Source organism: Heteronotia binoei, chromosome 4 (genome assembly GCF_032191835.1).
Source record: "Heteronotia binoei isolate CCM8104 ecotype False Entrance Well chromosome 4, APGP_CSIRO_Hbin_v1, whole genome shotgun sequence".
Taxonomy (NCBI): Eukaryota; Metazoa; Chordata; class Lepidosauria; order Squamata; family Gekkonidae; genus Heteronotia; species Heteronotia binoei.
Window position 1 is genome coordinate 31,303,478 of NC_083226.1, and position 26,587 is coordinate 31,330,064.

Consider the following 26,587-nt stretch of genomic DNA (forward strand, 5'->3'; position numbering starts at 1 on the left):
ACCTTTTTGCTGATGCTTTGATCCTGGGGCCCGTGAGGATGCTTTTGCACAAGCTGCCACTCAGTATAGGCCTGTGGCAAATGCTTCCCAAATTCTGTTATAGCCAATTAAGGAAAAGAGAGCCCAGCGATACAAAAGGGTTTGTGACTCTGCTACAAAGGATTGCACAAGGCTACAATTAGGAGCGATTAGAGCAGGTGATTGAACATGAGTGGTGATTAAAAGGGATTGAACGTCACTTGGGCTTCTCCCCAGGGAGCAGAGCAATGTGACCTCCTTTAAGCCTGGCTAAATCTACACTTTGGTAAAATCTACAATTTAACTCTTCTGACAATTTAAAAAAAAAATACACAAGGGTGTTTAGCTCTCCCATCCTCTGTTCAAGCCATGCTTATGTCTAGATTTAGTTGATCAGGTTTAACTGCTACAGCAGAGCTGAATGATGGGTACAGAATTACCTCCTCATCACTCAGTGTTCAAATCCCGTGGTTTGATTTAAAGTAAGGTAAAAGTTGTTATTTACATTGCTTTCTGCCAGGTGCTTAAGAGCATAATCCTATGCTGAGTTGCTTCATTCTGAAGTTAATGGGCTTTGACTAGAGTAACTATGTACAGGATTGTGCTGTAAGTTACTCGGCTTCCTTACCCTTTTCTTCTTTATTCTCTCCCACCCACCCCCATTTATTTAGGAAATTTACCTGCTGCCTCTCCAAAGGCCTACTCAAAGCAGCTCACAACTCAAACAAGATGATAAATCCGAACAAGCTGTTAAAAACAAGCCGGAGCATTAAAATGAATGCTGCAAAACATAATATGATTAGTACAAAATGGTCCTCAGTCCAGAAGCAGGCCATGTAGTACAGCTGAAAAGATGGAGCCTCTAATTTCTTTTTTCACCCAGGTTTTTAATATTTTGGCCTAGCAGCTGAAAGAAAGTAAGATAGGTGCCAGGTGAGCCTCATGTGGGAGGGCATTCCAAAGGTGTGCTGCCACTGGGGAGAAAAACATGTCTCTGGTGACCACCTGCCTCACTTCTGGAGGTGAGAGCATAGAAAGTAAGGCTAGAATAGAGGATCTTAACTGGCCTTTGCATTCTGAATTAGTTTTACTATATGCTATGAAAGAGAAAGCAGATAACTCACCCCAGGGCTGTGTTTTCAGCATGTGTGTTGTAACATGTGGTTCCTGAATTGACATACCTTTCAGATGTCTAAAATGCTTTATTGTGCTCCTGCCTTTGTTGTGAATAACATCTGATTACAGTTGTGTTTCTGTCTTTTGCCTTTCAGCGCCACTGATCCACCTCCTCGAATCCGAATTATTAATGGGTACATTACTGTAGAGCCCCAGCCACGGGGACATGGTCGTTCCAGTCACATCCAGTCAGATACCAGCTGCTCCAGTGGTCTGTTTCGGTCCCTCCCCACTTTGGCATTGACTTTGGTGCTGCCTAGCTTGAGGATGCTGGTGCTGGAGTGTATCTTCTGAGCAGATCTTCACATTCCTTGGTGAAAGGATGCTGAGGGGCAGAGGAGGACTTTTGTGAATGGGAGATCATCTGCGGGAATTTTTTTTTTTTAAAGGGCTCATCCTTTTCCTGAATCTGGACCATTAACATGATTAACTGGCTTGACTGTGCCCAAGACAGGAGAAGATATTTTTAATGAAAGCCATTATTTATCCTTCTCTTGCAGAAGAATTATTTCACGTTATCCCATAATGCTTTTGGGAGATATATATGTAACATAGTTGCTGTTTTATTTTTAGCTGTATAAAATTTACTTGAATACAAGTTTGTTCGGGGGTTGGTTTGTGGTTTCTACTTTTTCTCTTTGAGCACCACTAAAGCTGTAGCGACTTGAGTTTGGAAAGAGCATTTTGGTTGCAGCTGTATAGCCTGGAATGAAGTGCTGTCCGTTGCCTGGAACAGGGATGCATTGTTCAGTGTCCCTTCTGCTTCTCTCCACTTGCCACTGAAAGAGTTACCACTTGCTCGCCTTCTTTCCCTGCTTTACCAGTAGCTCCACACAACCCCAGAAATGTTGCGATTGAGGCATTTCCCATCAGCTTTCCCCAGGAAAAGCTTCACTGGCGAAATGATTGTGTATTAGGCTTCTCGTAAAGATAAATGACTGGAGAAACAAAGTAGTGACCCTACCCCTCAGGGCCTGATGGATCAGAATCTTTCTGCTTTCTTCAGCTGGTTTACTGGAAGGTATTATCAACTGTTTGGAAGCCTATTTGCAATAAAGTGCCGTTTTGTACTTTTATCATACTCAAAAGGGTGGCTAGATCCTTGCCTGAAGATGGCACCTGTTCCTTAATGCTTTCAGACTGCTGTTGCCTCTCTTGACCTGTTCCTCTTTTGGGCACTTGCCTATTCTGCTTCCCTCTCCAGTGGTCTGTAGAGCTCAAGTCTTACCCTCTAGCAGGTGAAGAAAGAGAGCAGAAAAGGGACAAGTGGTCATACTGGGAAAGCAAATGCCGTGAGTCTGTTCATTTTCTCCCTTGGATAATTAGGTCTTGGTAATCATATAATTCCAACAGTGATGGGGGAGATCTAGCTGCTTTTTGTCCCTTATCTCCCACATGTAATTTTGTCCTGAATTGGTAAAGAAAATGAATCAGTAATTGCACAAAGGCCTCTGGCCATCTGGAAGGAAAGTTGGAATAGATTGGGCTTAGTCTGATCAGTTCTTACCTAGTATGAGAAATAAAGAGTTGGGAGTGAGCAGTGAAGTGGCCAAGTTGGTGGATGACACTAAATTGTTCAGGGTGGTGAGAAACAGAGAGGATTGTGAGGAACTCCAAAGGGATCTGTTGAGGCTGGGTGAGTGGGCGTCAACGTGGCAGATGCGGTTCAATGTGGGCAAGTGCAAAGTAATGCACATTGGGGCCAAGAATCCCAGCTACAAATACAAGTTGATGGGGTGTGAACTGGCAGAGACTGACCAAGAGAGAGATCTTGGGGTCGTGGTAGATAACTCACTGAAAATGTCAAGACAGTGTGCGTTTGCAATAAAAAAAAAGGCCAGCGCCATGCTGGGAATTATTAGGAAGGGAATTGAAAACAAATCAGCCAGTATCATAATGCCCCTGTATAAATCGATGGTGCAGTCTCATTTGGAGTACTGTGTGCAGTTCTGGTCGCCACACCTCAAAAAGGATATTATAGCATTGGAGAAAGTCCAGAAAAGGGCAACTAGAATGATTAAAGGGCTGGAACACTTCCCCTATGAAGAAAGGTTGAAATGCTTGGGGCTTTTTAGCTTGGAGAAACGTCGACTGCGGGGTGACATGATAGAGGTTTACAAGATAATGCATCGGATAAAGAAAGTAGAGAAAGAAGTACTTTTCTCCCTTTCTCACAATACAAGAACTTGTGGGCATTCGATTAAATTGCTGAGCAGACAGGTTAAAACGGATAAAAGGAAGTACTTCTTCACCCAAAGAGTGATTAACATGTGGAATTCACTGCCACAGGAGGTGGTGGCGGCCACAAGCATAGCCACCTTCAAGAGGGGGTTAGATAAAAATATGGAGCAGAGGTCCATCAGTGGCTATTAGCCACAGTGTGTATATGTGTGTGTGTGTGTGTGTGTGTGTGTGTGTGTGTGTGTGTGTGTGTATATATATATATATATATATATATATATATATATATATATATATATATATATATATATATATATATAATTTTTTGGGGGGGCCACTGTGTGACACAGAGTGTTGGACTGGATGGGCCATTGGCCTGATCTAACATGGCTTTTCTTATGTTCTTAATGAGCACAGAAGGCAGCTAGGATGACCAGTCTGAAGAGCAAACAGAACTCCTTACCTGTAAGTGTCAGGTGGGAGAGGGGATTTTAGTAGGTCCTGTGTTTCTCAACCTCTCCTCCTGCACCTATCCAGATTCCTTCTTTCTAGACAGGTGTGAAAAGTACAGGCTCTCTGTCCTCCTTGGTTGCTAGTCACCCTAAAGTTTTTATTGTAAAGGTAATACATCCCTTAGAGTACCATGTTCTAATGTGCAAATGTACTTTCGGGGAAACATGTGAATCCAAACAGTAAAATCTGTGTAGTTACTCTTGTTACAAACAATGCATTTTGTTATTACACAGCACAATATATTCTAGATTCCTGGGGCTTGTTTTAAAGCTTTTTTTAAAAAGTTAGCTAACAACCCAAAATAGACGCTTCTAAGACTTCCAGATGCAGGATCACATCACTTAAGCTGTTTTAGCAGTCCCTTCCCCACTTGCAATGGAAACCAAAGGCAGTGAAGAAATTCCAGGAAAGAATTCTGTGTACTTTCCACAAATGTTTGAGATTCTTGAGGGGAAAAGCAGTGACCATTTGCAAAACACGCAGGTTGGATTTGGGATCCCCATCCTGTGTCAGACATAATGCTATCACATTTATTCCCACTTTGTATAATCTCAACAAATGTAGCTTTCACACTTGCTGTATTAACAAATGCAGATTTTACACTTGCTCAGATACTTTGCCATTATGTCAATTGTTAGATGGTTTGATAGGCAGGGATTATTATTGACAGTTATTGGTCTGCATTAGCTGGGTGAAACTCAAATGCATTGACTGGTTCACAGAGCTGTTTAGTAAGCTGCATCTGATAAGCTGTTGGGGTATGAAAGCACAGTGGGACCAAGTATGGATGCTTCTCATCAAGACTTAAATTCCTGAAGAGTGGAAGCTGGATGTGTATTTTTTGTCAGAGGGTCCTGCTAGAAATACAAAAACAGGACAAAGAAGGAGGCCCTTTCTACTGGGTCACTAGCTCATGTGCCAACCATCATAAGAGCACAAGAAGAGCCCTTCTGGATCAGACCAGTGGTCCATCACCATCCTGTCTTACACAGTGGCCAACATGCTGGTAGAGTTCACTGGGTTATTATGGCCTTCCCATGACATTGCCTCCTGGCTCTGGTATTCAAGGATTTACTGCCTCTGAATGTGGAATCTCCCTTCAGTCACCATTGCTAGTAGCCACTGGTATATGCCTCAACCAGCAGCCGGTCACTCTCAAGAAATACGGGAGGTGGTTCTTCTACTAGCTTGTCTTGACCTATTTGTATTTTATATTTCTTCTGTTAGACACTTGGAGATTGTTGCAAAGAAAGATAGAATATAAATATAAGGGATTGCCATCTTGAATCTCTGTTCTGAGGCTTTCTAATACCTTTTCATTGCAGAAGGATGAGTTAGTGTTCAGAAACAAAACTGAAAGAGACCCCAAGGGTCATCTAGTTCACCCCCTTGCACAATGCAGGAAATTCACTGCTGCCTCTTTTCTCCACTCCCTCAGTGGCCCCCTACTCTATGCCCAGAGGAGGCCTCCCCACAAAAAAAACAGACTAGAAACTTTCCTAGGGTTTTCCTGCATCAGGTGGGGTTTTTTTTTGGGGGGGGGGGGGGTTGGTATTTGATTAAAAACATAAGTAGGCCAAGATAATCGACCAGTAAAAGACTCTGGCCTTTTTTGTTTGTGGATTTTCTGCTACAGAAATGGGCTGATGTGTTTGGTGGTCATTTCCTTGAAGTCAGATCCAATTGTTCCATTCATGTTTGAGCACTTAAAGAAAAACACAAGGGACAGATGTAGGAAGATCTGCTGCTGGTCACCAGAGAAGTGCTGAGTTATATTGCAACATCCTGTCCCCCTGATTGCTTCTCAGATGTTACCAGAGCTGTGTGAGGATCACAGAAACCATACAACTCATCTCAGACTAATTCAGACACAAATGGTGCTTCGCTTAGTGAGAAGACCATCCAGTGGTATATTTTCTCTTGACATCCAGGAATGAGTTAACAGGCAGTTGAATTTTGTTCATTGCAGGGTTGTTATTGTTTTTAAACACTAAGTTTTAAAAGGTTTTGAGATAGTTTATTACTGCTTTAGCCAGGCTGTATCCCAAGCTGAGTCTTTGCAGCTAAGGTTTATTAGAATAAAATGGGAACTACTGCAACATGCCCTACTACCCATGCCTATCTGAGAAGAGAGGCAAGGGTGGGTGGACTGACTGACTGATGGTAGTTAGTTGGCTTTCCATGGTAGTGTCACTAACCCACCCACCCAATGTTTTGCCACCATGGTTGCTTCCTTTGACACCATTCTATATTGACATGAGTAATAAGCCCACTGCAGTAATCTCCCTAGCCCATTTAAGTAATGCTTTCCATATGCCTTACTGGATAATAGATATTGCTTGGCACCCTTTCGTCACCCCTGCTCTATTCCCAATCAAGATGTCCTTGTGTTGTGCATGCTGGCTCATTCCCTGCCTCCGGTTGTGCATGCTGGCTCATTCCCTGCCTCTGCACAGTGGCCAAGTTATCTGCACAGTGAACACATGGAGAAAGTATCTGTTCTCTGACCACCGCTAATCTTGGGGAGGGAATATAGGCACAAACACCACATGTTGCACATATACCGACTTCAACTAAACAGCCAATGTATTTGGATACAGGTTTCTAATTTTAGATTAGCATGGAGTACAATGTCTGAAGCATTTCAAAGGGGCTAAAAAATGGCCAAGATTGTTTTGATCAGCAACTCATTTTTCCCACAGGAGCTTTTAGAAAAAAGATCTCATTTTAAGGTCATACCCCAACAGGTTATCAGAGCCAGCACTTCAGTTCCACTCAGTTCACTTGCCCACTAGAAGATTCAATTTTCTCTGCACCTTCTTTTTTTTTGCTCTGAGCATGGTCATGGGGTGGAGCAAGGGATATCTCTCAGGGAGATTTGGTTTTGGGGCCTTCAGATACTGAACCCTGGAGTAAAGACTAAAACATAATCAAACTTGCTAACCTCCTTCCCATTTGATCGCTCCTTACTAAGACTGCAGTGTGTTCTTTGAAAATGACAGCAGATGACAAAGCGAGCTCTTTGTTTTTCTGATTATTTCTTTAGAACATCGATAATAACAATCAACAATAATAAAAAGAAAAAATAACAATATAACCATATGAGAGAGAAGTACAGTTGATATTGAAAAACTAGAACTACAAGACCTGTGTACCTTTGTATAGCCTACCACAAACTACATTGGAATTTCTTCATAATAGTTGCTATAACATCATAACAAGATGGAGTAATACAATCTTGGTCGTTACTATTAGTTAGGACATAATCCAGAAATGGGGAGCATGTTTCCAAAAAAGAGGACTGGAATAATGGATTCTCAAAGCTTAATAGATAATCAGAAACTTTCTTATTAACTTTCTCATTAATAGTCCCATAATGTCCTGTACCAATCGTGAATTGTAAGAATGTCCTTTTCCCCCGTTAAGAGTAAATATCTTATACGTAAAGATGTTTTTTCTAATTTATATTAATTATATTAAGAAGTCACCATTTTCTTACAAACTAAAATGGCAAAAAGAGTGCCCGTCTATACAATCTAAACCCCTGATAACAAAATCATTACATATCAAGCTATATTGTCCTTTTAGAACTTATCCAGGTAGTACTGGACACCTTCCAAATTATACCATGTAAATAAAATTATTTCTTCCCTTTGTTGGGAACAAAGCGGAACAGAAGGCACCTTATTGCATTGTTGGTGTGTGTGTGTGAGAGAGAGAGAGAGAGAAGGTCAGCTTTTGGTGGGGAAATTTTGTTCCAGGTTAAGCATATAACAGGATATATGGTATCCAATTGCATGGAAACAATCTTACTAAACCTCTGGGAAGGCTCAAATGCTCCTAAAATAAGCAAAGACTTAGTTTTTATTTTTTATTTTTTTGCAGCTGCAAAATTTTTATTAGCATATCAATGGAAAGAGAAGGACCTTTCTGGTTTTTAACCATTAATTATGGACCTTCAGACTACTTGGAAGACCAAAGAAAGAGAGCAAGAGCCATCTACTGTGCAAAACAAGCACTGAGGAATCAGTTGTGGCTTTTGTCACCTTTTCTCCCTGCTCAGCTTAGCTGCATCTGTCTCCCCATTTTTTGTGCTGGAATGCCAAAGAAAAGTACAGGAGTCTCAAACAGTTTGAGGGCCAAGACATTGAGTGATAAATTTTCTTTCAGACGCTGGGGCTAGTCGTGTGACTGGTCCATTTTCTTCCCTGTAGAGTCTTAAGCTGCAATTACTTTCATGAGCAAGGTACGCATGCTGGTAGAGTTCACTGGGTTATTATGGGCTCTTTTGATCATCGATTTATAATGCGGCGACATAGAGCGCATAGCAATCACACGGAAAGCTTGCATTTGAGACAGCTCCAGCATCTGCTTCAGAAGGTAAGTTTTTTCCCCCTGTGGTTTAATCTCTAAGGGAGGAGAGGAGTGTGTGTATGTGTGAAGATAATGCATAATTTATTCTACTTTGCTTTTATTGGAAGAAATGTTTGAAAAGAATTAAAAGGAAAAAGAGCAAGCTGTTGAAGCTAGATGTGGAATTATGTGCTATTAAGGTGACTGGATGCAAAGTTTTGGTTCATATATATTGAATAGCTGTGCAGATTAAGGAATTTTGTTGGGTGTAGCTTGTCATGCTGAGATGTATACTTACATACACCTCAGCAGGCAGAATTTCACTTAACACGAGCAGCACATATATTCTTCGATGGAATAAAAACTGTGGATATCCTTGGACTGCTGGCGCTACCAATTCTATAGTGCAGTGATTCTCAACCAAAGCCCTGTGTACTGTCCCAAGGTGCAATCTTGAGGGGTGTTCAGAAGTTGGGGAGAAGCTTCTTCCACTCAGTTTTTTGTCAACAAATGAAGAAGAGTTTTATACTGTTCACTCCACTTGCAGTATAAAATCTCAGATCCTGGTTTTATCATCCATCCCCCTAAAGTGGTACACAGTGAATAGGAATCAAACCTAGCATTGTAGACTTGGCTGATGGCCCTCAGGCAATATAGTCTTATTTGACATATCATTTGTGTTGTATACTCAGGTGTCAAACATGCGGCCCAAGGGCCAGATCAGCCCTCCCCATAGGGCTCCTATTCGGCCCACAAGCAACTCACTGTCATCTGCTTCCTTCTGTCTCTCTTGCTTCCTTCTTCATCACAGCTTGCTTTGCCAGGCTTGCTCAATCAAGCTACAGAGCAAAGCCTTTGTTTTCTCCATTGGTTGACCAGCACATGAAGCAACTTATGTACAAAAGCTCGCAATGCCCAGCCATTTCATGTTTTCCCCTGGGTCTTAGGCTCAAAGCATTGACCATGACATTTCTGTAATGAATGCCAATAAATCAAAAGTAGGTTTGCAACTTACACACACTGAACAATACCTGAACAGCATAATCAAGATTGCTATAGCAGAGACATTGTCTCCAAATTATGATGTAATAATTCAGAGCAACAGGTGTCAGTTATCAGAAACTATTAAATAAAATATTACAAGACTGCTAATCTATTAAGCATATTTTAAGTTTAAAAAAATTAATTGTGTTTGTATCCTTTATAAAGTTTATATCTCCACTACCTGGCATTACATATTACATATTACACGTGGCCTGGCCCAACAAGGTTTCATTTATGTCAGATCCGGCCCTCATAACAAATGAGTTCAACAGTCCTCATAAGTATGCCCATATAAATAGTTGTCCTGTTTGGAGTGCTGTCCTTATGTCCTAGTTATTTTTTAAAAATGCCTTACCTGTTAGCCTACGGATGTTGACCATGTGGCCTGGGGGCCAAATCAGGCCCCGGAGGGATCTTATCAGGTCCCCAAGTAACTGGCTATCATCTACTTCCTTTTCTGTTTCTCTCGCTTCCTTCTGCATCACAGCTTGTTTTGCCAGGCTTGCTCAATCGCACAGGAGCTACAGAGTAAGTCCTCTATTTTCTCCATTGGCTGAAGTTCCTCCCTTGGGGAAGGAGGGAAGAGGGAGAGCTTGCTTTGCCAGGCTCTCTCAATTGCATAACAGAGCTACTGAGCCAATTCTCTCTTCCTTTTATTGGCTGAGGCTCCTCTCCCTCCTGGTTCCCTGGGGAAGGAAGGAAAGAGCCAGTGCTTCCTCTGCCCAGTTCCCTGGATTGTATGGGAGAGATACAAAGAAAGCACCTTTAAGACCAATGAGTGCTAACATTTTAAGCATGTTTTAAGATTTTTTTAAAAAAAAATTAATTGTGTTTGCATGCTTTATAAATTTTATATCTCTGGTACCTAATCTTAAATAGGTACACACATGGCCTGGCCCAACATGGCCCAGCCCGACAAAAGTCTAATTTATGTCAGATTTGGCCCTCATAACAAATGAGTTTGACACCCATGTTAGCCTTTTTGTCACCTCAAGCTCCCTCACAGCATTCTTCTAGTTGAGTGATCTCTTCCTGCTCTCCAGCCACAGTACAATCCTGCTCTTTTTGTGGGGCTCCACTGCTTTGGAGTTACCCCCCCCCTCCTTGAGGTGTGGAGTGTCCCGCTGTAGAGTGTCCCTGTCCATAAGGAATGTATGGTAACTCTTTTTTGGTGGGTATTATTTATTTATTATTTTCAATGTATAGCCCACCTTTTCCCAAATGGGCTCTGGGCAGGTCACAACAATCAATAATACATGATTAAAATAAAATACATATAATAAAACAATATACAATCTAAAAGCAATATAAAAATCTAAAACTCCAATTCTGTAGTTGGTAATATCAGTTGCCTCCCCTCCTTCCATACATCCCCCAGCTGGTGTAAGATAAATTGATATTTAATTTCATAGGAAAGGAAAGGTCCCCTGTGCAAGCACCAATCATTTCTGACTCTGGGGTGACATTGCTTTCACAATGTTTTCACGGCAGACTTTTTACAGGGTGGTTTCCCATTGCCTTCCCCAGTCATCTACACTTTCCACCCAGCAAGCTGAGTACTCATTTTACCGACCTCAGAAGGATGGAAGGCTGAGTCAACCTCGAGCCAGCTGCCTGAACCCAGCTTCTGCCGGGGATCAAACTCAGGTTGTGAGCAGAGCTTAGGACTGCAGAGAGTGTTATTTTGTGGGAAAGTTGTAGAGCTCTATTTTTCCTTTTAAAATCTGTAGGTTTAGGCAAGTCACTTTTTTTTTTTGTAAGCTACCTTGAACTTCTGTGGCTGGTAAGGAAAGGCAGTATACAAACATTTAAATCAATCAACCTGGGGACATGTGTGAAGTTGCTATTGGTCTATTGTGTCTGCTCTGACTGGCAACAGCCTTTCAGAACCTCAAGTGGATGTTTCTTTTCAACTGTTACCTGATCCTTTTTAAAATTAGAGATGTCTGGGATTGAGCCTAAGATCTTCTAAATGCAAAGCAGATGCTCCATGATTGAGCCATTTCCCTCCCCCATGTGATGATGATGATGACAAGATTAAGCCAAAGGAGACAGGGCTGGATAAAAATATTTTAAATGAACAAATGGGATGATTATTGTACACATTTAGCAGGCAGTAATGGATTAAAGATTAAGAACCACTGTTTTAGTGGGATGGAGAAACACAATCTAAGGTGGTGGCAAATTCTGAAGAACCATAACCCAGACTGGAGAAAGCCTGGAAGTGATTTTTATTTATGTAGTAACATAGGCCTCAGTTCATGGGAACTTCCTGGAGATTCAGAAGTGAAGCCTGAGGAGGCAGGGGTATGAGGAGAGGTATGATGAGGGACCTTAGCAGGGTGTAATGTCATAGAGTTTACTCACTAGACCAGCTATTTTCTCTGGGGGAACTGATCATGGCAGTGTGGAGGTCAGTTGTGATTCCAGATCACTAGCCTCCATCTGGAGACTTGTCACAAATGTTTACCTAAAAATGTCTAGAAATGTTTTGCACATTTATAGCATCCTTCCTTATTTATTGTTTCTTCTTGGATGGACTAGTTTGGCCTCCCTGGGTTAATGGAAGTATGGATTTACAATGTTTTTCTAAATTGAAACAGAATAAAAACAATGTAACCAGATATAGGTAGGCCACCAAACTGAGGTGAGTGAGTCAAAACTGTTCTTGAGTAACTTTCTGGTACAGAAAACGGTAATACTATTATGTACAGTACACCACAGATAGTGGAAGGTAATGTTCCGTTGCTTTTTTAAAATATGGTACCTGGTTTGCTTGTTTGAGTCAGCTGGCCAGAAGTAGGATTGCTAGCTCTGGATAGGGAAATTCGTGGAGATTTGGGGTGGGGAGAGGGTGGGGTTTGGGGAGGGACCTCAGCTGGGCTTATTCACCTCCCAAAACAACCATTTTCTCCAGGGGAATGAATTCCCGTCATCTGGAGAGCAATTGTTATTTGGGGACATCTCCAGGCCCTATCTGGAGTTTGGCTAACATGCAGCAGAAGAGGCCAGCATCCTTCCCTGCCCTACTAATGATTATGAGGTCTGCTGATGCCTAAGGACCCCCAAATCCTTGATTCAGCCCCTACCAAAGACAATATAAATTGATGTTTGCAAACACACATTTTCAACTCTGTTTAATAGTAATTGTTTGAATACTTACCATTCGATGTCTAGTCAAATGGTAAATGAGGATTTTAATCTTCTTTGAGTATACAGGACTAATAGCGGTAGGTATTCTAGATTAATAGAACATTTATGGATTTCTGTTTCTGTAAATGTTATAAAGGGAGGTTTATAAATAATTTAAGTGAGTGTAAAAAACTATGGAATTAAAATGACTTCCTAGGCAAAGGAAGGGTAGATATTGGAGGAATATTTATTGTCAGCAGAAAAAATTAAGGAAACATTTTGATGCTGTAAATATATAAATTTAGCAAAGGGAGGGGAGTTGAATGTCATGCAAGGGTCAGAAACCCAGGTTCAAATCCCTACACACTGCCATGAAGCTCACTCTGTGCATGACCTTGGGTCAGCTACAAAGTTTCAGCTTAACGTACTTCACTGGATTGTTGTGAAAATAAAATGGGGAAGAGAGAAATGTATGGAAGGGTGGGATAATGAAGTCAATTGAAAGCTGTATCTAACCAAAGGAACTACTCCCACATATGAAGCAGCCTTATACTAAATCAGATTATCAGTGAATCAAGTTCAATATTGTCCACTCAGACTGGCCAAGGCTCTCCATGGTCCCAGAAGTTTTTCAGCATCACCTACTGCCTGGTCCTGTTAACTGGTGATGCTAGGGATTGAAGCTGGGACTTTCTGCGTGCAAAGCAGAGGCTCTTCCAGGGTCAGTGTGTGTGTGTGTGTAAATTTTACATTTCAAAGTATGGTTTTAGGCTCAGTGCTGTTTGTGGGATATATACGTTTCAAGGTGTAGAATGTGTGTATTCTAGAATTAATCTGCAAATCCTGCGCACTGCCTACCGAATTCCCAAGAAAAGTACTTTGTTCATTCTCTGTCACTCTGAACAGCTCATCTTCCGTGTTATGGAAAACAAATACTCAATTTAAGTGTGCGGTAGTTAAGTGTGCAGACTCTAATCTAGGAGAACTGGGTTTGATTCCTCATTCCTCCACTTGCAGCTTCTGGAATGGTTTTGGGTCAGCCATAGCTCTCACAGAGTTTTACTTGAAAGGGCAGCTTCTGGGAGAGCTCTCTCAGCCCCATCCACCTCACAGGGTGTCTGTTGGGGGTAGGGAGAGGTAAAGGGGATTGTGAGCCGCTTTGAGACTGAAATGTGGAGTGGAAGGCAGGATATTAATCCAGTGTCATTGTCTTCTAATTGTTGTTATTATTACTACATCGTAACATATGATGAAATAATTCTACAACTCATGGCCCAGTTGCTAACAGGCAAGAGACCGGGACCGGCCCACGAACCAGGGGTTGGGGACCCCGGCTTAGAGAGCCTAAAATATATTGCAAAGGGTTCTAAGAGCAAAAATAATACACTTTCAACACTGTATACCTCTGATTTGACACTAGATGTCGCCCAAGTGGTTCAGATTTTTTAAAATACTTGGGAAATGATAGCAAAAGCACCAACAGGCTGTATGCAACAATAATGTCTAGCTAGGCATCTAATTTAAGTTAGGCAGATAAAATCTCTGAAACAGTTTGTAGAGAGTTTGTGTAGTGTAGCAAGCACTTGAATCACTGCCAGCCTTTGACAAAACCACTGGCATGATTTCTATTTGGGGCTGGAAGGAACTTTGCCTTCCTCCAATTTAAGTAACCTTCCTGGTGGGGCAAGAATAATTTAAGGTGGAGGAAGGCTTTGTTCAGTGTGGGAAGTGTAATATATGGAACCTGTCTCTTTAAGAGATGGCCATAGGTCTTAAGTGGAATTCCCTCTCTTACTGAGAGCCAGTTTGGTGTAGTGGTTAAGTGTGTGGACTTAATCTAGGAGAACCGGAATCTGATTCTCCACTTCTCCACTTGCAGCTTTTGGAATGGCCTTGGGTCAGCCATAGCTCTCCCAGAGTTGTCCTTGAAAGGGCAACTTCTGGGAGAGCCTTCTCAGCCTGACCTACCTCAAAGGGTGTCTGCTGTGGGGAAGAAAGATAAAGGAGATTGTGAACCACTCTGAGATTTGGAGTGGAGGGAGGGATATAAATCCAAAACCATCATTTTCACATAAATGGATGTGTCTTTTGGAATATACTAGTTAGAACTGGGTCGTTGGTAGGTAGTTCTCCAACCCTTGTTAAATCTATTGTTCCCTGCCTTGCTGTACTGCATATTAAAGAGTTTTGAAGACATCCTGCCTGCTGTGTCTCTCTGACCTTAGGGCAAACAGGGATAAGAGCTGCTATTGCTTTTTTTACCCATCTGCAGGTAATAACTAGTTTCAAGTCCAGTAGAACCTTAGACAACAACAAAATTTTGATGTATGAGCTTTGGCAAGTTCCCTTCCTCAGTTAAGTACTCTCCAGAGTTCATACCTCCAAAATCTTGCTGGCTGCCAAAATCTGAATCCAAATTTTGCTCTTCTACAGCAGACCACCACAGCTACCTTCTGTGAAACAATCTCCAGGTAACAAGCTGAATGTGTTCTCCAGTTGCAAATGCCTCATGTGAGAATGTTTCATCACATTTTTAAAATCACTCTGAAGTATTTGCTTTCATAAAGGACACTGAATCTGTACATTAACAGAGTGACTTCAGAAATTAACGTGGGACAAGCTGTTGCTGAATTAATGAAGAGTTAAAACTGAATTGCTTTGCAGTTACAGAGGTTTCTGTGTTAGCTTGTTGCATCAAAAACGAAAGAGGAGTCCTGTGGCATCTTAAGGATTTAAATTTTTATTCCAGTAAGCTTTTCCACTGCCTTTGATTGCATCGAAATTGCACAGCAAGAAATAAACTGCAGTCCTACTGACACGACTGAAAGCTTATGCTACAATAAAAAGATGTCCAGAGGCGCATAACAGTGCAATTCTATCCAGATCGACACCAGTCTAAACCCACTGAAATCAGTGGATTTAGACTAGAGTGACTCTTTGGGATTGCACTATAAAGCGCCTAAAACTGTATTTATACCAAGTGCGGGTGGAAAAAAGGATGACCAGACAGATTTACGTGCTGCGCACGATGGAAAAGCAAATAAAGCAGGTTAATGCGCAAAACCCGAACCTAGGCATCAGCAAGCACAAACAGCCTTTCCCGCGCTTTTGAGCCTTATAGTACACCATTTGCACAGGCGAGGAAAACTCAGAGCAGCCCATCTGATTGGCTGTCGCAAACAAGGAGCGCGAGCGACCGCTTCCAGTCACCATGGTGATGATTGAGGCTGGTAACTTCCTCGCGTCCCGTCCGGGGAATGATGGGATAGCGTGGGGGGGGGGGGGCGTTGCCCGGCGACCGGAGGACTCTCCAGAGGGTCGAGAGTTTGTGTCGCTACAGGTAAGACAAAGTGAGTTCATTGAGAAGCAGGTAGCTTCGGGTCTCGCCCTCCATTCACTCCCCCCATTCTAATTTTAATTCGAGGGCGCGGACGTATAGTTCCTGAATCGGTTCCCCTCCCAAATTCTTTTTTTTTGGGGGGGGGGGGGCGAAATATTTTATGCCCTCCCGGGAGGGAAGTCGGCTAGTGGCGTTCAACAACAAGCATAAGGAGGGCTTTCTTGACACAGCTATTTTCCTCCAGTAATAGCATATTCATCTGCCTCCGTTGCTATAGGCTCTGTCCCGTTCGTTGCTCTCCCGTTTTTACAGCGTTAGAGGAAAATCGCATATTCCTATGGCTATGAACTGCTGATAAAGAGCATTTATAGGGCAGATACAAAAGAAGGATTTAATACCTTCTTCAGCAGCACCTTTGTTATCCGTATAAAACAGACTCTGATCAGATTTTAATGCCAAATTGTGTCAGGGGCTTCTTTTTTGTTTTTAATTTGCCTTTCTTGTTTTAGGGTGACCAGATGCAAAGGAGGGCAGAGCTCCTATATATGTGTCTGTGTGTGCGCCTATGTGTTTTAATGGTTATAGTTTTATTCTGCAGGTAGAGGTTGTTATGGATGATTGAAAAAGCCCATAAACTTTTATCCAACACACAGCTATTAATATATTGTTTTAAAATCTTCTGCACAGCTGTTAAACATAATCTGATCTCTCTCTGCCTCTGTTCTTGCTAAAAAGAATCACAGTAAAACAAAAGAAGAAAATGTGTGATCCCCTTGAGGTTGGTTGGAGGACAATGGTGTAGAGCAGGGGTAGTCAGATCCTTGCTTGGTACCCACATGTGGCTCTTTCACACATATTGTGTGGTTCTTGAAGCACTGTCAGCTGGCTTGGAGTAGGCATTTCTCTCTTTAAATCACTTCGCTAAGCCTTCCTTCCTGTCTTGTGGCTCTCAAGCATCTGCTATTTATTCCGTGTGGCTTTTACATTAAGCACATTTGGCCATTCCAGGTATAGAGGAAGGAATCTTAGCAGCTGCATTATTTCCTCCTCTCACTGTATAGCAAGCTGTGGGTGCAAAAATTTTCTCATACACATGAATCCTGTCCTTTGTGGCATCTCATTATCAGTGATTGTGCAGAAGGGATGATAAAGTAATTTTACAGAACTTCAGTGTGTTCAAATGATTGAATAAATTATTTTCATGATGCTTATGATAGTTTATAATAATAATAATAATATTTTATTTATATCCCGCCCTCCCCACCAAGGCAGGCTCAGGGCGGCTAACAAGACATGGTAAAACCATGATACAATAAAACAATATATAATATAATTAATAATTTAAACAGTAAAACCAATAAAACAATATAACATTATAATATAATCAAATTGTGTGTAAGATGGCTCGGTGTTATTGATGTTATCAGGGGTTCCGTCTTAAAAAGCTAGCTGGAAGAGGACAGTTTTGCAGGCCCTACGGAATTGGTTAAAATCCCGCAGGGCCCGCACCTCTTCTGGCTGTTGATTCCACCATTGGGGGGGCCTTCATAGAGAACACCTGTTCTCTGGTAGTTTTTAGTTTGGTTTCTTTTGGCCCAGGGATTTCGAGAAGATTTTTTGAACTTGATCGTAGTGCTCTCTGGGGAACATATGGAGAGAGGCGGTCCCTAAGGTAGGCAGGTCCTCGACCATATAGGGCTTTAAAGGTAATGACCAGCACCTTGTAACGGACCCGGTAAACAATTGGCAGCCAGTGCAACTCCTGCAGCCCAGGCTGCACATGTTCCCACCGAGGCAGTCCCAATAACAGCCTGGCTGCTGCGTTCTGCACTAGCTGCAATTTCTGGGTTCGGTACAGGGGCAGCCCCATGTAGAGGGCATTACAGTAGTCTAACCTTGAGGATATATATATTTGTGTGTCAGATTCCTAGTCTGTACTGTTAGTCAATAAGCTAGGCATGTGTGGCTATACTTAGTCTGTGTAGACCAGAGGTTCCCAACTTGGTGCCTGTGCACACCATGGAGCCCTCAAAGACCTTTCCTACTGCCTGCCAAGTGTTTTTAGAAAGTGGGTGGGGCTCCCTGCCTAGCCATTTAGTGGTTGGCTCCACACCCCATGATGGCCATGTTGTGTTTGTGCCCACTACCTTGTATTCAAATTCTGAACATGCCCACAGGCTCAAAAAGGTTGGGGACCCCTTCTGTAAGGCAAAGATCATAAAGTCCTTTGAACACTGAAGAAGTGCTATCAAACAAGGGAAAGTGATGTAAACTGTTTTGGGTTCCCATCTGAGAGAAAAGTGGAGTATAAAAATCCAATTATTACTAGCAATAATAGTAAAATATCATACATTACTGTTTTACTATACATGCTAAGGTATGTATCTGAATTATAAACAAAAATGGAAAATAAATCTTATAGTTCATAATTTTTTTTGTTTAGTATATAATAAGTATTTTAGTTTTCTTTTTTTAAGAGTATCTTGTGTTTTTCAAACAGATTTCTCAATCAAACAGTCCCTTTGAAGTTAACTTTTTCTCACTTCATTTATGTTGTTTGGGTCTGTTTTAATTTTCTGATGACCTTTGTTGCTGTTGAATCATGCAAAAATCTTTTTTATGATGTATTTAAATGCAGATATGGTTCCTTTGAGTTATACTTTTAAAATGATACATTTTTCACTTCCAGGTGATTATGTCTAAAAAGGTGTCATTGCCTTCTTTACAAGTTAGCCCACAGCGGTCTGACTCTGTAAATGATGGAAGTGATCGTGACATTTCCAGTGAAGAACAGTCTTCTACAAATATCAGGAATTCTCCTTCAAGAAATGGATTAAGAAAGAGACTGGCAAGCATGGCTCCACTTGAGATGGCAGCAAATCCTCACACTCTGAAATTCACACATAATACAAAAGCACGAGAGAAAACCAGAGAACGACAGCAGCCCATAAAATTGGAGCCTTTGGTAGGCTAACTTTTAAAAGCATTCTGCATGGGTGGTGGTTATTATTTGAATCCTGGGTTTCAGTAAATTTCACTGGAAGTCTTATGTGCTCTTCTGACTCAAATCCTGTGAACAGTAACAGATTTATTGTCCCATTGTTTGCACATGAGTAATTGTACATTGCCCTGATTTAGTTGGCCCAGGCTAGATTGATCTGGTCACATCTCAGAAGTGAAGAATTATTGGCCATGGTTTGTACTTGGATATAGACCTCCAGGGAAGCCTAGCATTGCTATGTAGAGGCAGGCAATGGCAAACCGCCTGTGTTTGCCTCTTGTCTTGAAAGCCCTATGGAGTTGACGTAAGAACATAAGAGGCCATCTTAGATCAGGCCAATGGCCCATCCAGTCCAACACTCTGTGTAGCTAACTGGAAGCCTTTCTGGGCAAAAGCCCTACTAGGCCCTGCCCGCTTCCTAAAAACATGTGTGAGGCACCAATAAAGTTGTTGGTGGGTGCTATGGCACCCACAGGCACCACATTGGAGACCCCTGGAGTAGAATGAGGGATGAACATAAGAGAATCCTCGTTGGATCAGGCCAGTGACCCATCCAGTTTTACACTCTGTGTCACACAGTGGCCAAAACCAGGTGCTGTCAGGAAGTTCATCAGCAGGGCCAGATCTTCTCCCACTGTTGCTCCCCAAGTACCAAGAATACAGAGTGTCACTGCCCCAGAAATGGTGTTCTGTGTATACCTTGAGGCTGATAGCCACTGATGGACCTCTGCTCCATATAATTATCCAGTCCCCGCTTGAAGCTGTCTCTGTTTATAGCCATTGCCACTTCCAGTGGCCCCTTTCAGAGCACTATAATCAAGCTCTCAAAATCTTCTGGCTGTCCCTGGGCTAAAGGAGGCTAGGCTCAACTCCGCCAGAGCAAGAGCCTTCTTGGTTGCAGCCCCAATACTTTGAAACACTCTTCCAGAAGCCATCAAGGCCCTGCGGGATTTATCGCAGTTCTGCAGGGCCTGTAAGACTGAATTGTTTCGGCTAGCATATAACATCTAATGGGAGAGGGCTGCCATCACATCTGGATCCATAGCACTTTTATTACTAACTGCCTAGGATCTGTGTGCGTGAGAAAGAAAATATTACATGATCCGCCTGAAGTAGCACCATTGTCATTTATCTGATTGTTTTATTGTTTTAACATTGTTTTTGTTTACTGTCTATTTTATGCTGTTAGCCGTCTTGAGTCTGTACAGAATGGGCAGGATATAAATATAACAAATAATAAATAAAAATCAATCAATCAATTAGCTGCAGCTTGATAGCATTTTCCATCACAAAGGATTGTAGCTTGATGTCTATTAGTGAAATTTTTGCAGTCATGCAGCCGTAAAGATGAATGTAGGTATTGTGTTTGAACAAATGTTAAGCAGAAAGCAGCGGGGGGAGGGCTTTGCTATAAAAGCAAAGATATCTGAGGTGAACAGAATCTAGTAAGCATAAAGGTATCTTCAAACTGCATCACCCAGCCTCTACTTAAGGTGCATCTTCCTAATTATTTTTGTAGATACTCTGATCTCCAGGTTGTAATCCTGAATCCTTGATTAGAAACTGTGTGATGCAAATTTTAATCTTAAGGGATCATCTCTGAGAAGCAGGGATGAAAGGGATAATGAGACTGTCCTGTTGCTTTTTTGCAACTTATTTTCTGGTTCCAATTTAATATTTTTGGTTCACTGATTGACAGAGATTGGAAGTTACAGAGGTAGCCAGTGGCAGGAAGAAGAAATAAATGACTGGTGTGGCTTAATGCTGACAAGATGGCAACTGTACAGTCCGGGCTTCTGAGACGACTGCAGGAATTTGGCTACAGAGAGCCCTGTTAAGAGTGGGCATGTGATTTTCTGAATTTTTATTATTTGGTCACATCTGTATTTTAAAAGAGATTCCTGGAGCATTGCCATAGGATCTTTTGAAATCGGGATCTGACCAAGTCATAAGTATCCCAAAAGCACTGTGTTGGTGAGGACCACCATTTAGAATAGGTGAGTCTGGGTCTGCAGAATTGTGCGTTCCCTCTCACATTTTCAGTACTTTAGCCATGCAAAAATGTCAATGGGCTAATTTTTTATTGTTAATTTAAAATGCAGAATTTGACATGTTCATGGAAAAATAGATCTCACACTGTCTTTGTCTCTCCTTAATTAAGCCTGTATTAAAGATTCATCAAAGCCACAAACAACCAGAATATATATACCAGAAGAATAGGGAAAGATTATTAGCCGCTGGAGTCTTAAAGCCTTTAACTTCAGCTGAGAAAAGGAAGTGGGGTGTTGCTGTGGAACCAACAGTGTCAGAGATTCCAGAAGAATTAAAGGAAATGGAGGTAATTGCCTGGCTAAACATATCATTATAGTATTAAGGACATAAGAGAAGCCATGTTGGGTTAAGTCAACATGTTCTTGGAGCTGATAAAATATTGCCCAAGTTCAGCTTTGTGCAATTAGTTGCTTCTTTCCTATCTGAGTCTTTGATTGTCTCAATAGGGTTTAGTAACACCCAGAAGCACTTGCATGAAATGCTGTCAGATGACTACAGAATATATGTTTAACTGGCCCTTGGCCTGGGATACTCATTCAGTGGCTCAGCAGCCACCTCTGGCTCTTTTACTTGCCATCTGTGGCTCTTTTAAGCAGTGTTCTCCAGCATGGCACCTGTCTCATGTTTCAGGAAAATGAGCAAGGCCTTTGCCTGATGGGGCTTGTGGCTGGGAAGTGGCTCAGCTTGAAACAGCCATGGAATGAATGGATTGCAAGCTTTCCTGAGGTGCAAGCCTAAGCCATGGACAGGACAGCGGGAAATGTGGCTCTCCTAGATGATAATTGCAAATGTGAATTTTCCACTAGGCAGTCCTGTGTCACTCTGGGACAAAGTGGCATCTCTTATGTTTTCATCAGGTGGGCTAAAGAGTGAGGAAATCAAAGCTGTACTTGTAGTAGCTGTGATGGTGGCCTGTCTCTCATCATTCCATTCTGGGATTGAAAAAAATGCATGTCTCAATACCCTCAGAAGGAGATTATGTGTAGGAGCAGCATAGAATAGCCTTTCATGACACCTGTATGCTTTTGAAGGAAAGGAAGAAGCACTTTCAGTCAAATGCAGAAGTGACTGCCTGTCATGCCTGGTTTTATGGATTTAGTACAGCCAGAAGCAAAGCATGTTGTACATGGTTCTCATTATTGCAGACAATAGGCTCATTTTACTATTATGTTAGATTTCTATGTCTTATATTAGCCTGACCTGGATAGCCCAGCCTGGCTCCATCTCTTCAGATCTCAGAAGCTAAGTAGGGTTGGTCCTGGTCTGTATATACCAGGGAAGTCCATGGTCGCTATGCAGAGGCAGGCAATGGCAAAAACCACCTCTGATTGCCTCGAAAACCCTGCAGGGTCTCACAAATCAGCAGTGACTTGATGACAAAAATTTAAAAAAAATACATTTGAATGTATGTCTCATGAAAGCAGTGTCTCGTAGATTATATTTTATTACAAGCGTATCTTTAGATAGTTAACTCCCAAATTAATTTTGCACTGAAATGTTAGCTGACTCCTGTTAACGTTGTTATGAGGATAATAATACAATGTAATAATATTACATTATACATCGGTATATGAATCTGCTGATGATGGGAACTGAGGCTGTGGCTCAGATGCGGAGAATCTGCTTTATTTACAGAAGGTCTCAGGTTCAATCTCTAGTTCCAGGGATCAAGCAGTAGGTGACATGAAGGACTTCTGCCTAAGACCCTGAAGAGCCTCTGCCATTCTGTGAAGACAATACTGAGCTCGATGGACCAAGGCAGTATAAGGAAGCTTCATTTATTAACATGTGCAGTTTACACCAAATTACTCTCCCCATCCAAGAAAAGATGCTGAGCAAATTTTAAAGTGTAATTAGATCAAGATCATATTCCTGTATTTTATTTTTAATGTGTTCTTACATTCTGGATTGTTGGTTTTTAAATTTGTTGTCTGCATAGGGGTTTTTTTTTTTTTAAGTTACCTACCATAAACGATTGAGGGGAGAAGCAGGATAGAATTGTTATAAACCAGTCGATTGAATTAGAAGAATGTGAGTTTTTAAAAGACTGTGACGCACACATTCCTTTTCTTTTACCTTTTCAGTTACTGGGTCCGAAAGCACCAGTTCCAACTCCTCCCAAACAGCCTCGTAGTGCGGTCAAGATAAGTGCTTGCCTTCCAAGTCCCATTTCTCCCACCTTTACCTTTTATGAACCAAAAGAAGTAGTTAAAGCCAATGTCACAGAACCCCTGGAAATTATAAAAATAATATGTGAGAACAAAAACCTTGGATTCCTATACATGACTCCTGCAGTGCCTAGGTCATCCATTGAATATGACGCATTCAAGCTGAAGTAAGTGTCTCTGTTTCTATATCATGGTGACCAGCTTGGTTACATGTCAGGGCATTTTTTGTAGCAGAAACTCTTTTGTATATTAGGCCACACACCCCTGATGTAGCCAATCATCCAAGAGCTTAAAGGGCTCTTGGTACAGGGCCTACTCTAAGTTCCAGGAGGATTGGCTACATCAGGGGTGTGTGGCCTAATATGCAAAGGAGTTCCTTTTTACAAAAAAAGCCGTTACATTTTAATATAACATGAATTATAAATCTACTTTTGCTGTTCTAACAGTCTTCTTTTTAGTACGGCTGTTGTCGTCTTTTCTCAGGGGAGGGTAGAACATAACATCCCTTGCACTGCTTAATTTAATTTTCTCATTCAAGAGCTGTGATTCAGAATGCATTTAATGGATATTTTGATTGAATTTGCTTTGATATTTACACAGGCAGTAAAATATGGTGGTTTTGCTGCTTGCCGTCTTTCTCCTTATTTAGAAAGGGAAGAAATAAAATGAATTAGCTGCAAACTGCTCAAGGAAAACTGAACCTTAGGCATCAACTAGCATCAGTTCTTCAGCTCAAAGAAGCATTCCATTCTAATTATCACGAAGTACTAGATACTGTGTCTGTGTAACTAAATCAATCCAAACATGATTACAGTTAGAGGCAATGTTGTGAGTTGCCAAAATTTGACTTGCCTTTAACTGTTACCTTGGGTCTCTAAGCACAGTTGTTAATATCATTATTGTTCACACTTTATCCTTCTCTTCCACTAATGAGCAGATGACGGTGTTCTCTTTTTCCACACTTCATCCTCACAACCCCATGATGCACGTTATATTGAGCGGGGCTTTTTTTGTGGCAGGAGCTCCTTTGCATATTAGGCCACACACCCCTCATGTAGCCAATCCTCCAAGAGCTTACAGAGCTCTTAGTACAGGGCCTACTGTAAGCTCCAGGAGGATTGGTGACATCAGGGGTGTGTGGCCTAATATGCAAAGGAGCTCCTGCTACAAAGAAAAAAGGCCTGATATTAAGAGATAATGACTGATCCTGGATTTCTCTGTGGGCATATCAGGGTGGGGATTCAAACTCAGATCTCTCTGGTTCAAGTCCAGCAAACTGACCTTTGCACTGTATATAGTCAAAGGTTGTCCTCTTGGGTTGCTTATAGCTGAGAAAATGAATATTGCTGCTGACATGGCAAACAGCAGACACGCTTTCGTATAGCTTTCGTATATTAAAGCCATTAGCAGTCTTGATCTACAGTTAACAGATGTTTGGAGAAAGTGCATCAGACATTCTAACAATTAAAACAACAAAATATAAAGCAGACATATGTTAGAAAAAGGTCTGATGCAATCAGGGTTGTCGTCTAATTAGCAGCACCCCCTGGATACGTCCTTATTCAAAAGCAAAGTTTCTGCAACTGAATGAAACATAATTTATTTTTAAATAGGAAATATTAAGTCTTTATAGTCGATTAGTATTCTGATTATGTTCTGGTTCTCTTTAAGCGAGAGCTTAAAAACTAGCACAGAAATTACTGTAATTGATTTCCATTTTGTTCCTATATAGGGACCTATGTGAATTCTGTTAGTGTCCCCTATTAAATTTGATTTCCCTTTTTTTTCTTTTTTAGAATTGTAAGTTATGACTGCATTAATAAAAACGACTACTATACTATTAGCCCGAATGCAGTTATTCATGTATATAATGGAGAAGTTGAGTATCTGGAACTTCCACGCTGGGAACAGGAATATCTATACCACAGGGCAATTACCAAAATCTCTATATTTGCTATATTTCGCAAATGGAAATCATTTAATGTATGGAGAAAGAATGTTCGCACTAAGAAAATTAATATGTGCCGCCGAGCTTTGCAAAAGAACTTGTTCATTGTTAACGCTGTACGTATTGTGATTTTGTTACTGAGATAATACATCTGAAATACTTCGAATGTCCTAAAGCACTGTATAAATGCTGAAATCCAATTATTTTTGAAAGAATACATGTTTAAAACTGAAGTGTGTAATAAAGAACTGTATATTTTTAAAGCTATTTAGTAGATGACAGGTATAAGTTTCCTAGTGTTGAAATGTATGGAGGAAGACATATATTCTGGGGTTTTAAGCCAGACTTCTTGGATTCCCCTTATTAGCCTTAAGGGCACTGATTTCTGTTGGTCTGGTGTGCTCTGCCCATGCTTTCTATTCCCAGATGGCACTGCAGAGTTGCAAGTTGTTGATGTAGGGACATTGCAAAAGTTTCATGATGTTGACATTTATTGTCATACCTCATCTATAGTCTTGCTTTCTTGGTAAGACTCAAGGCAAATTAAACAAAAAAATTAAATGCAGTAAAAATAGTATAATGCAAACAATGCATAAAAATTTGATTGCAAAACCAGAGGATGCAAAAGTGACAGTATGATGGTTTGGCTCCAGCCAGCTTTTTTTGACTGTTAAAAAGGGAGGAAAAGACTTCCTTAAAAAGTTATGCTGAAGATCATTGGACCTGTGTGGACAAAAGCCATGTAGGAAGGTGGCTATAATAAGAAGGGGAATTAGTCAAGGTTGAGTGAACAAGCTAGTTGGATCCAGCCTAGTATACACAACAAGCCATGCAATTAAAAAGGATTACAGATTTGAAGAACAATCCAGTAAAGACAGTGTAGTATATGAATAAACAGTGTGATTAAAAAAACTGCATTTCCTTTATCAAAATGCCCTTCTGAGCAGTTCCCTGTTCCCCATTGTGTGGTAACATATACGTGTGAGAGCCTTCCGTATCTTCCTATGCAGGCTGTTCAACCAGTAGGGAGCCACAGCAGAGAATGCTCGGATACATGCAACTGTTGATCTTATCCTTTTGCATGGTAGCACCTTCAGGAGATTTTACTCGGATGAGTGAAGCTGCCCTACAGTTTTATGGATCTTAGACCATTAAAAGCTTTGTGGATAATAGCTGGTACTAGAATTGAATCTGCAAACTAATGAGTAACCAGTGGAAGGATTGCAGAATATATTATACAGTATGTGTTCTCCGCCTAGATCTCAATACTAATCTAGGTGTGCCATTTTGTACCGCTGGACTTTGAGTTTTGTTCAATGGCAGATGCAGTTGGAGTTCATTACAGTAGTCTAGTCTGAAGGTTACTATGGCATGGATCCACTTGGCCAGATCAACTGGGTCAAAGCAGGGAGGCATCTTTCAGGCTAAATGAAGATAGCTTTTCTTTTCACAACTAAATTAATTTGTAGTAATGGCTAGTAGATACCTATTGAGCCAATGACGGTCAGCTATATGCTATTAAAAGGGAGAAACACCATACCATCTATGGATTTCTGCCTCCCCAACCACCATCACCTCTGTCTTGTTTGGAGTCAGTTTCAGTCTGTTCACATGTACCCATTTAACCACAGTAGTCAGGCACAGCCTCAGAGGAACATCCT

General features: G+C 41.3%; 2 protein-coding genes across 2 annotated transcripts in view; both read left to right on the plus strand.

Annotated features, from left to right (window-relative positions):
- The window catches only part of TRABD2A (TraB domain containing 2A), a 104,696-nt gene extending 102,904 nt beyond the window's left edge, over positions 1 to 1,792 (plus strand). The window contains exon 7 of the mRNA XM_060237062.1: positions 1,290 to 1,792. Within this exon, the coding sequence (XP_060093045.1) occupies positions 1,290 to 1,488 (199 nt within the window). The 3' untranslated portion in view covers positions 1,489 to 1,792. The remainder of the gene's footprint in view (positions 1 to 1,289) is intronic.
- Positions 1,793 to 18,452: 16,660 nt separating this feature from the next.
- The window catches only part of DNAH6 (dynein axonemal heavy chain 6), a 239,754-nt gene continuing 231,619 nt past the window's right edge, over positions 18,453 to 26,587 (plus strand). Inside the window, 4 exon segments of the mRNA XM_060237063.1 lie at positions 18,453 to 18,722; positions 20,920 to 21,096; positions 22,895 to 23,145; positions 24,775 to 25,042. Coding sequence (XP_060093046.1) covers positions 18,453 to 18,722; positions 20,920 to 21,096; positions 22,895 to 23,145; positions 24,775 to 25,042 — 966 coding nt within the window.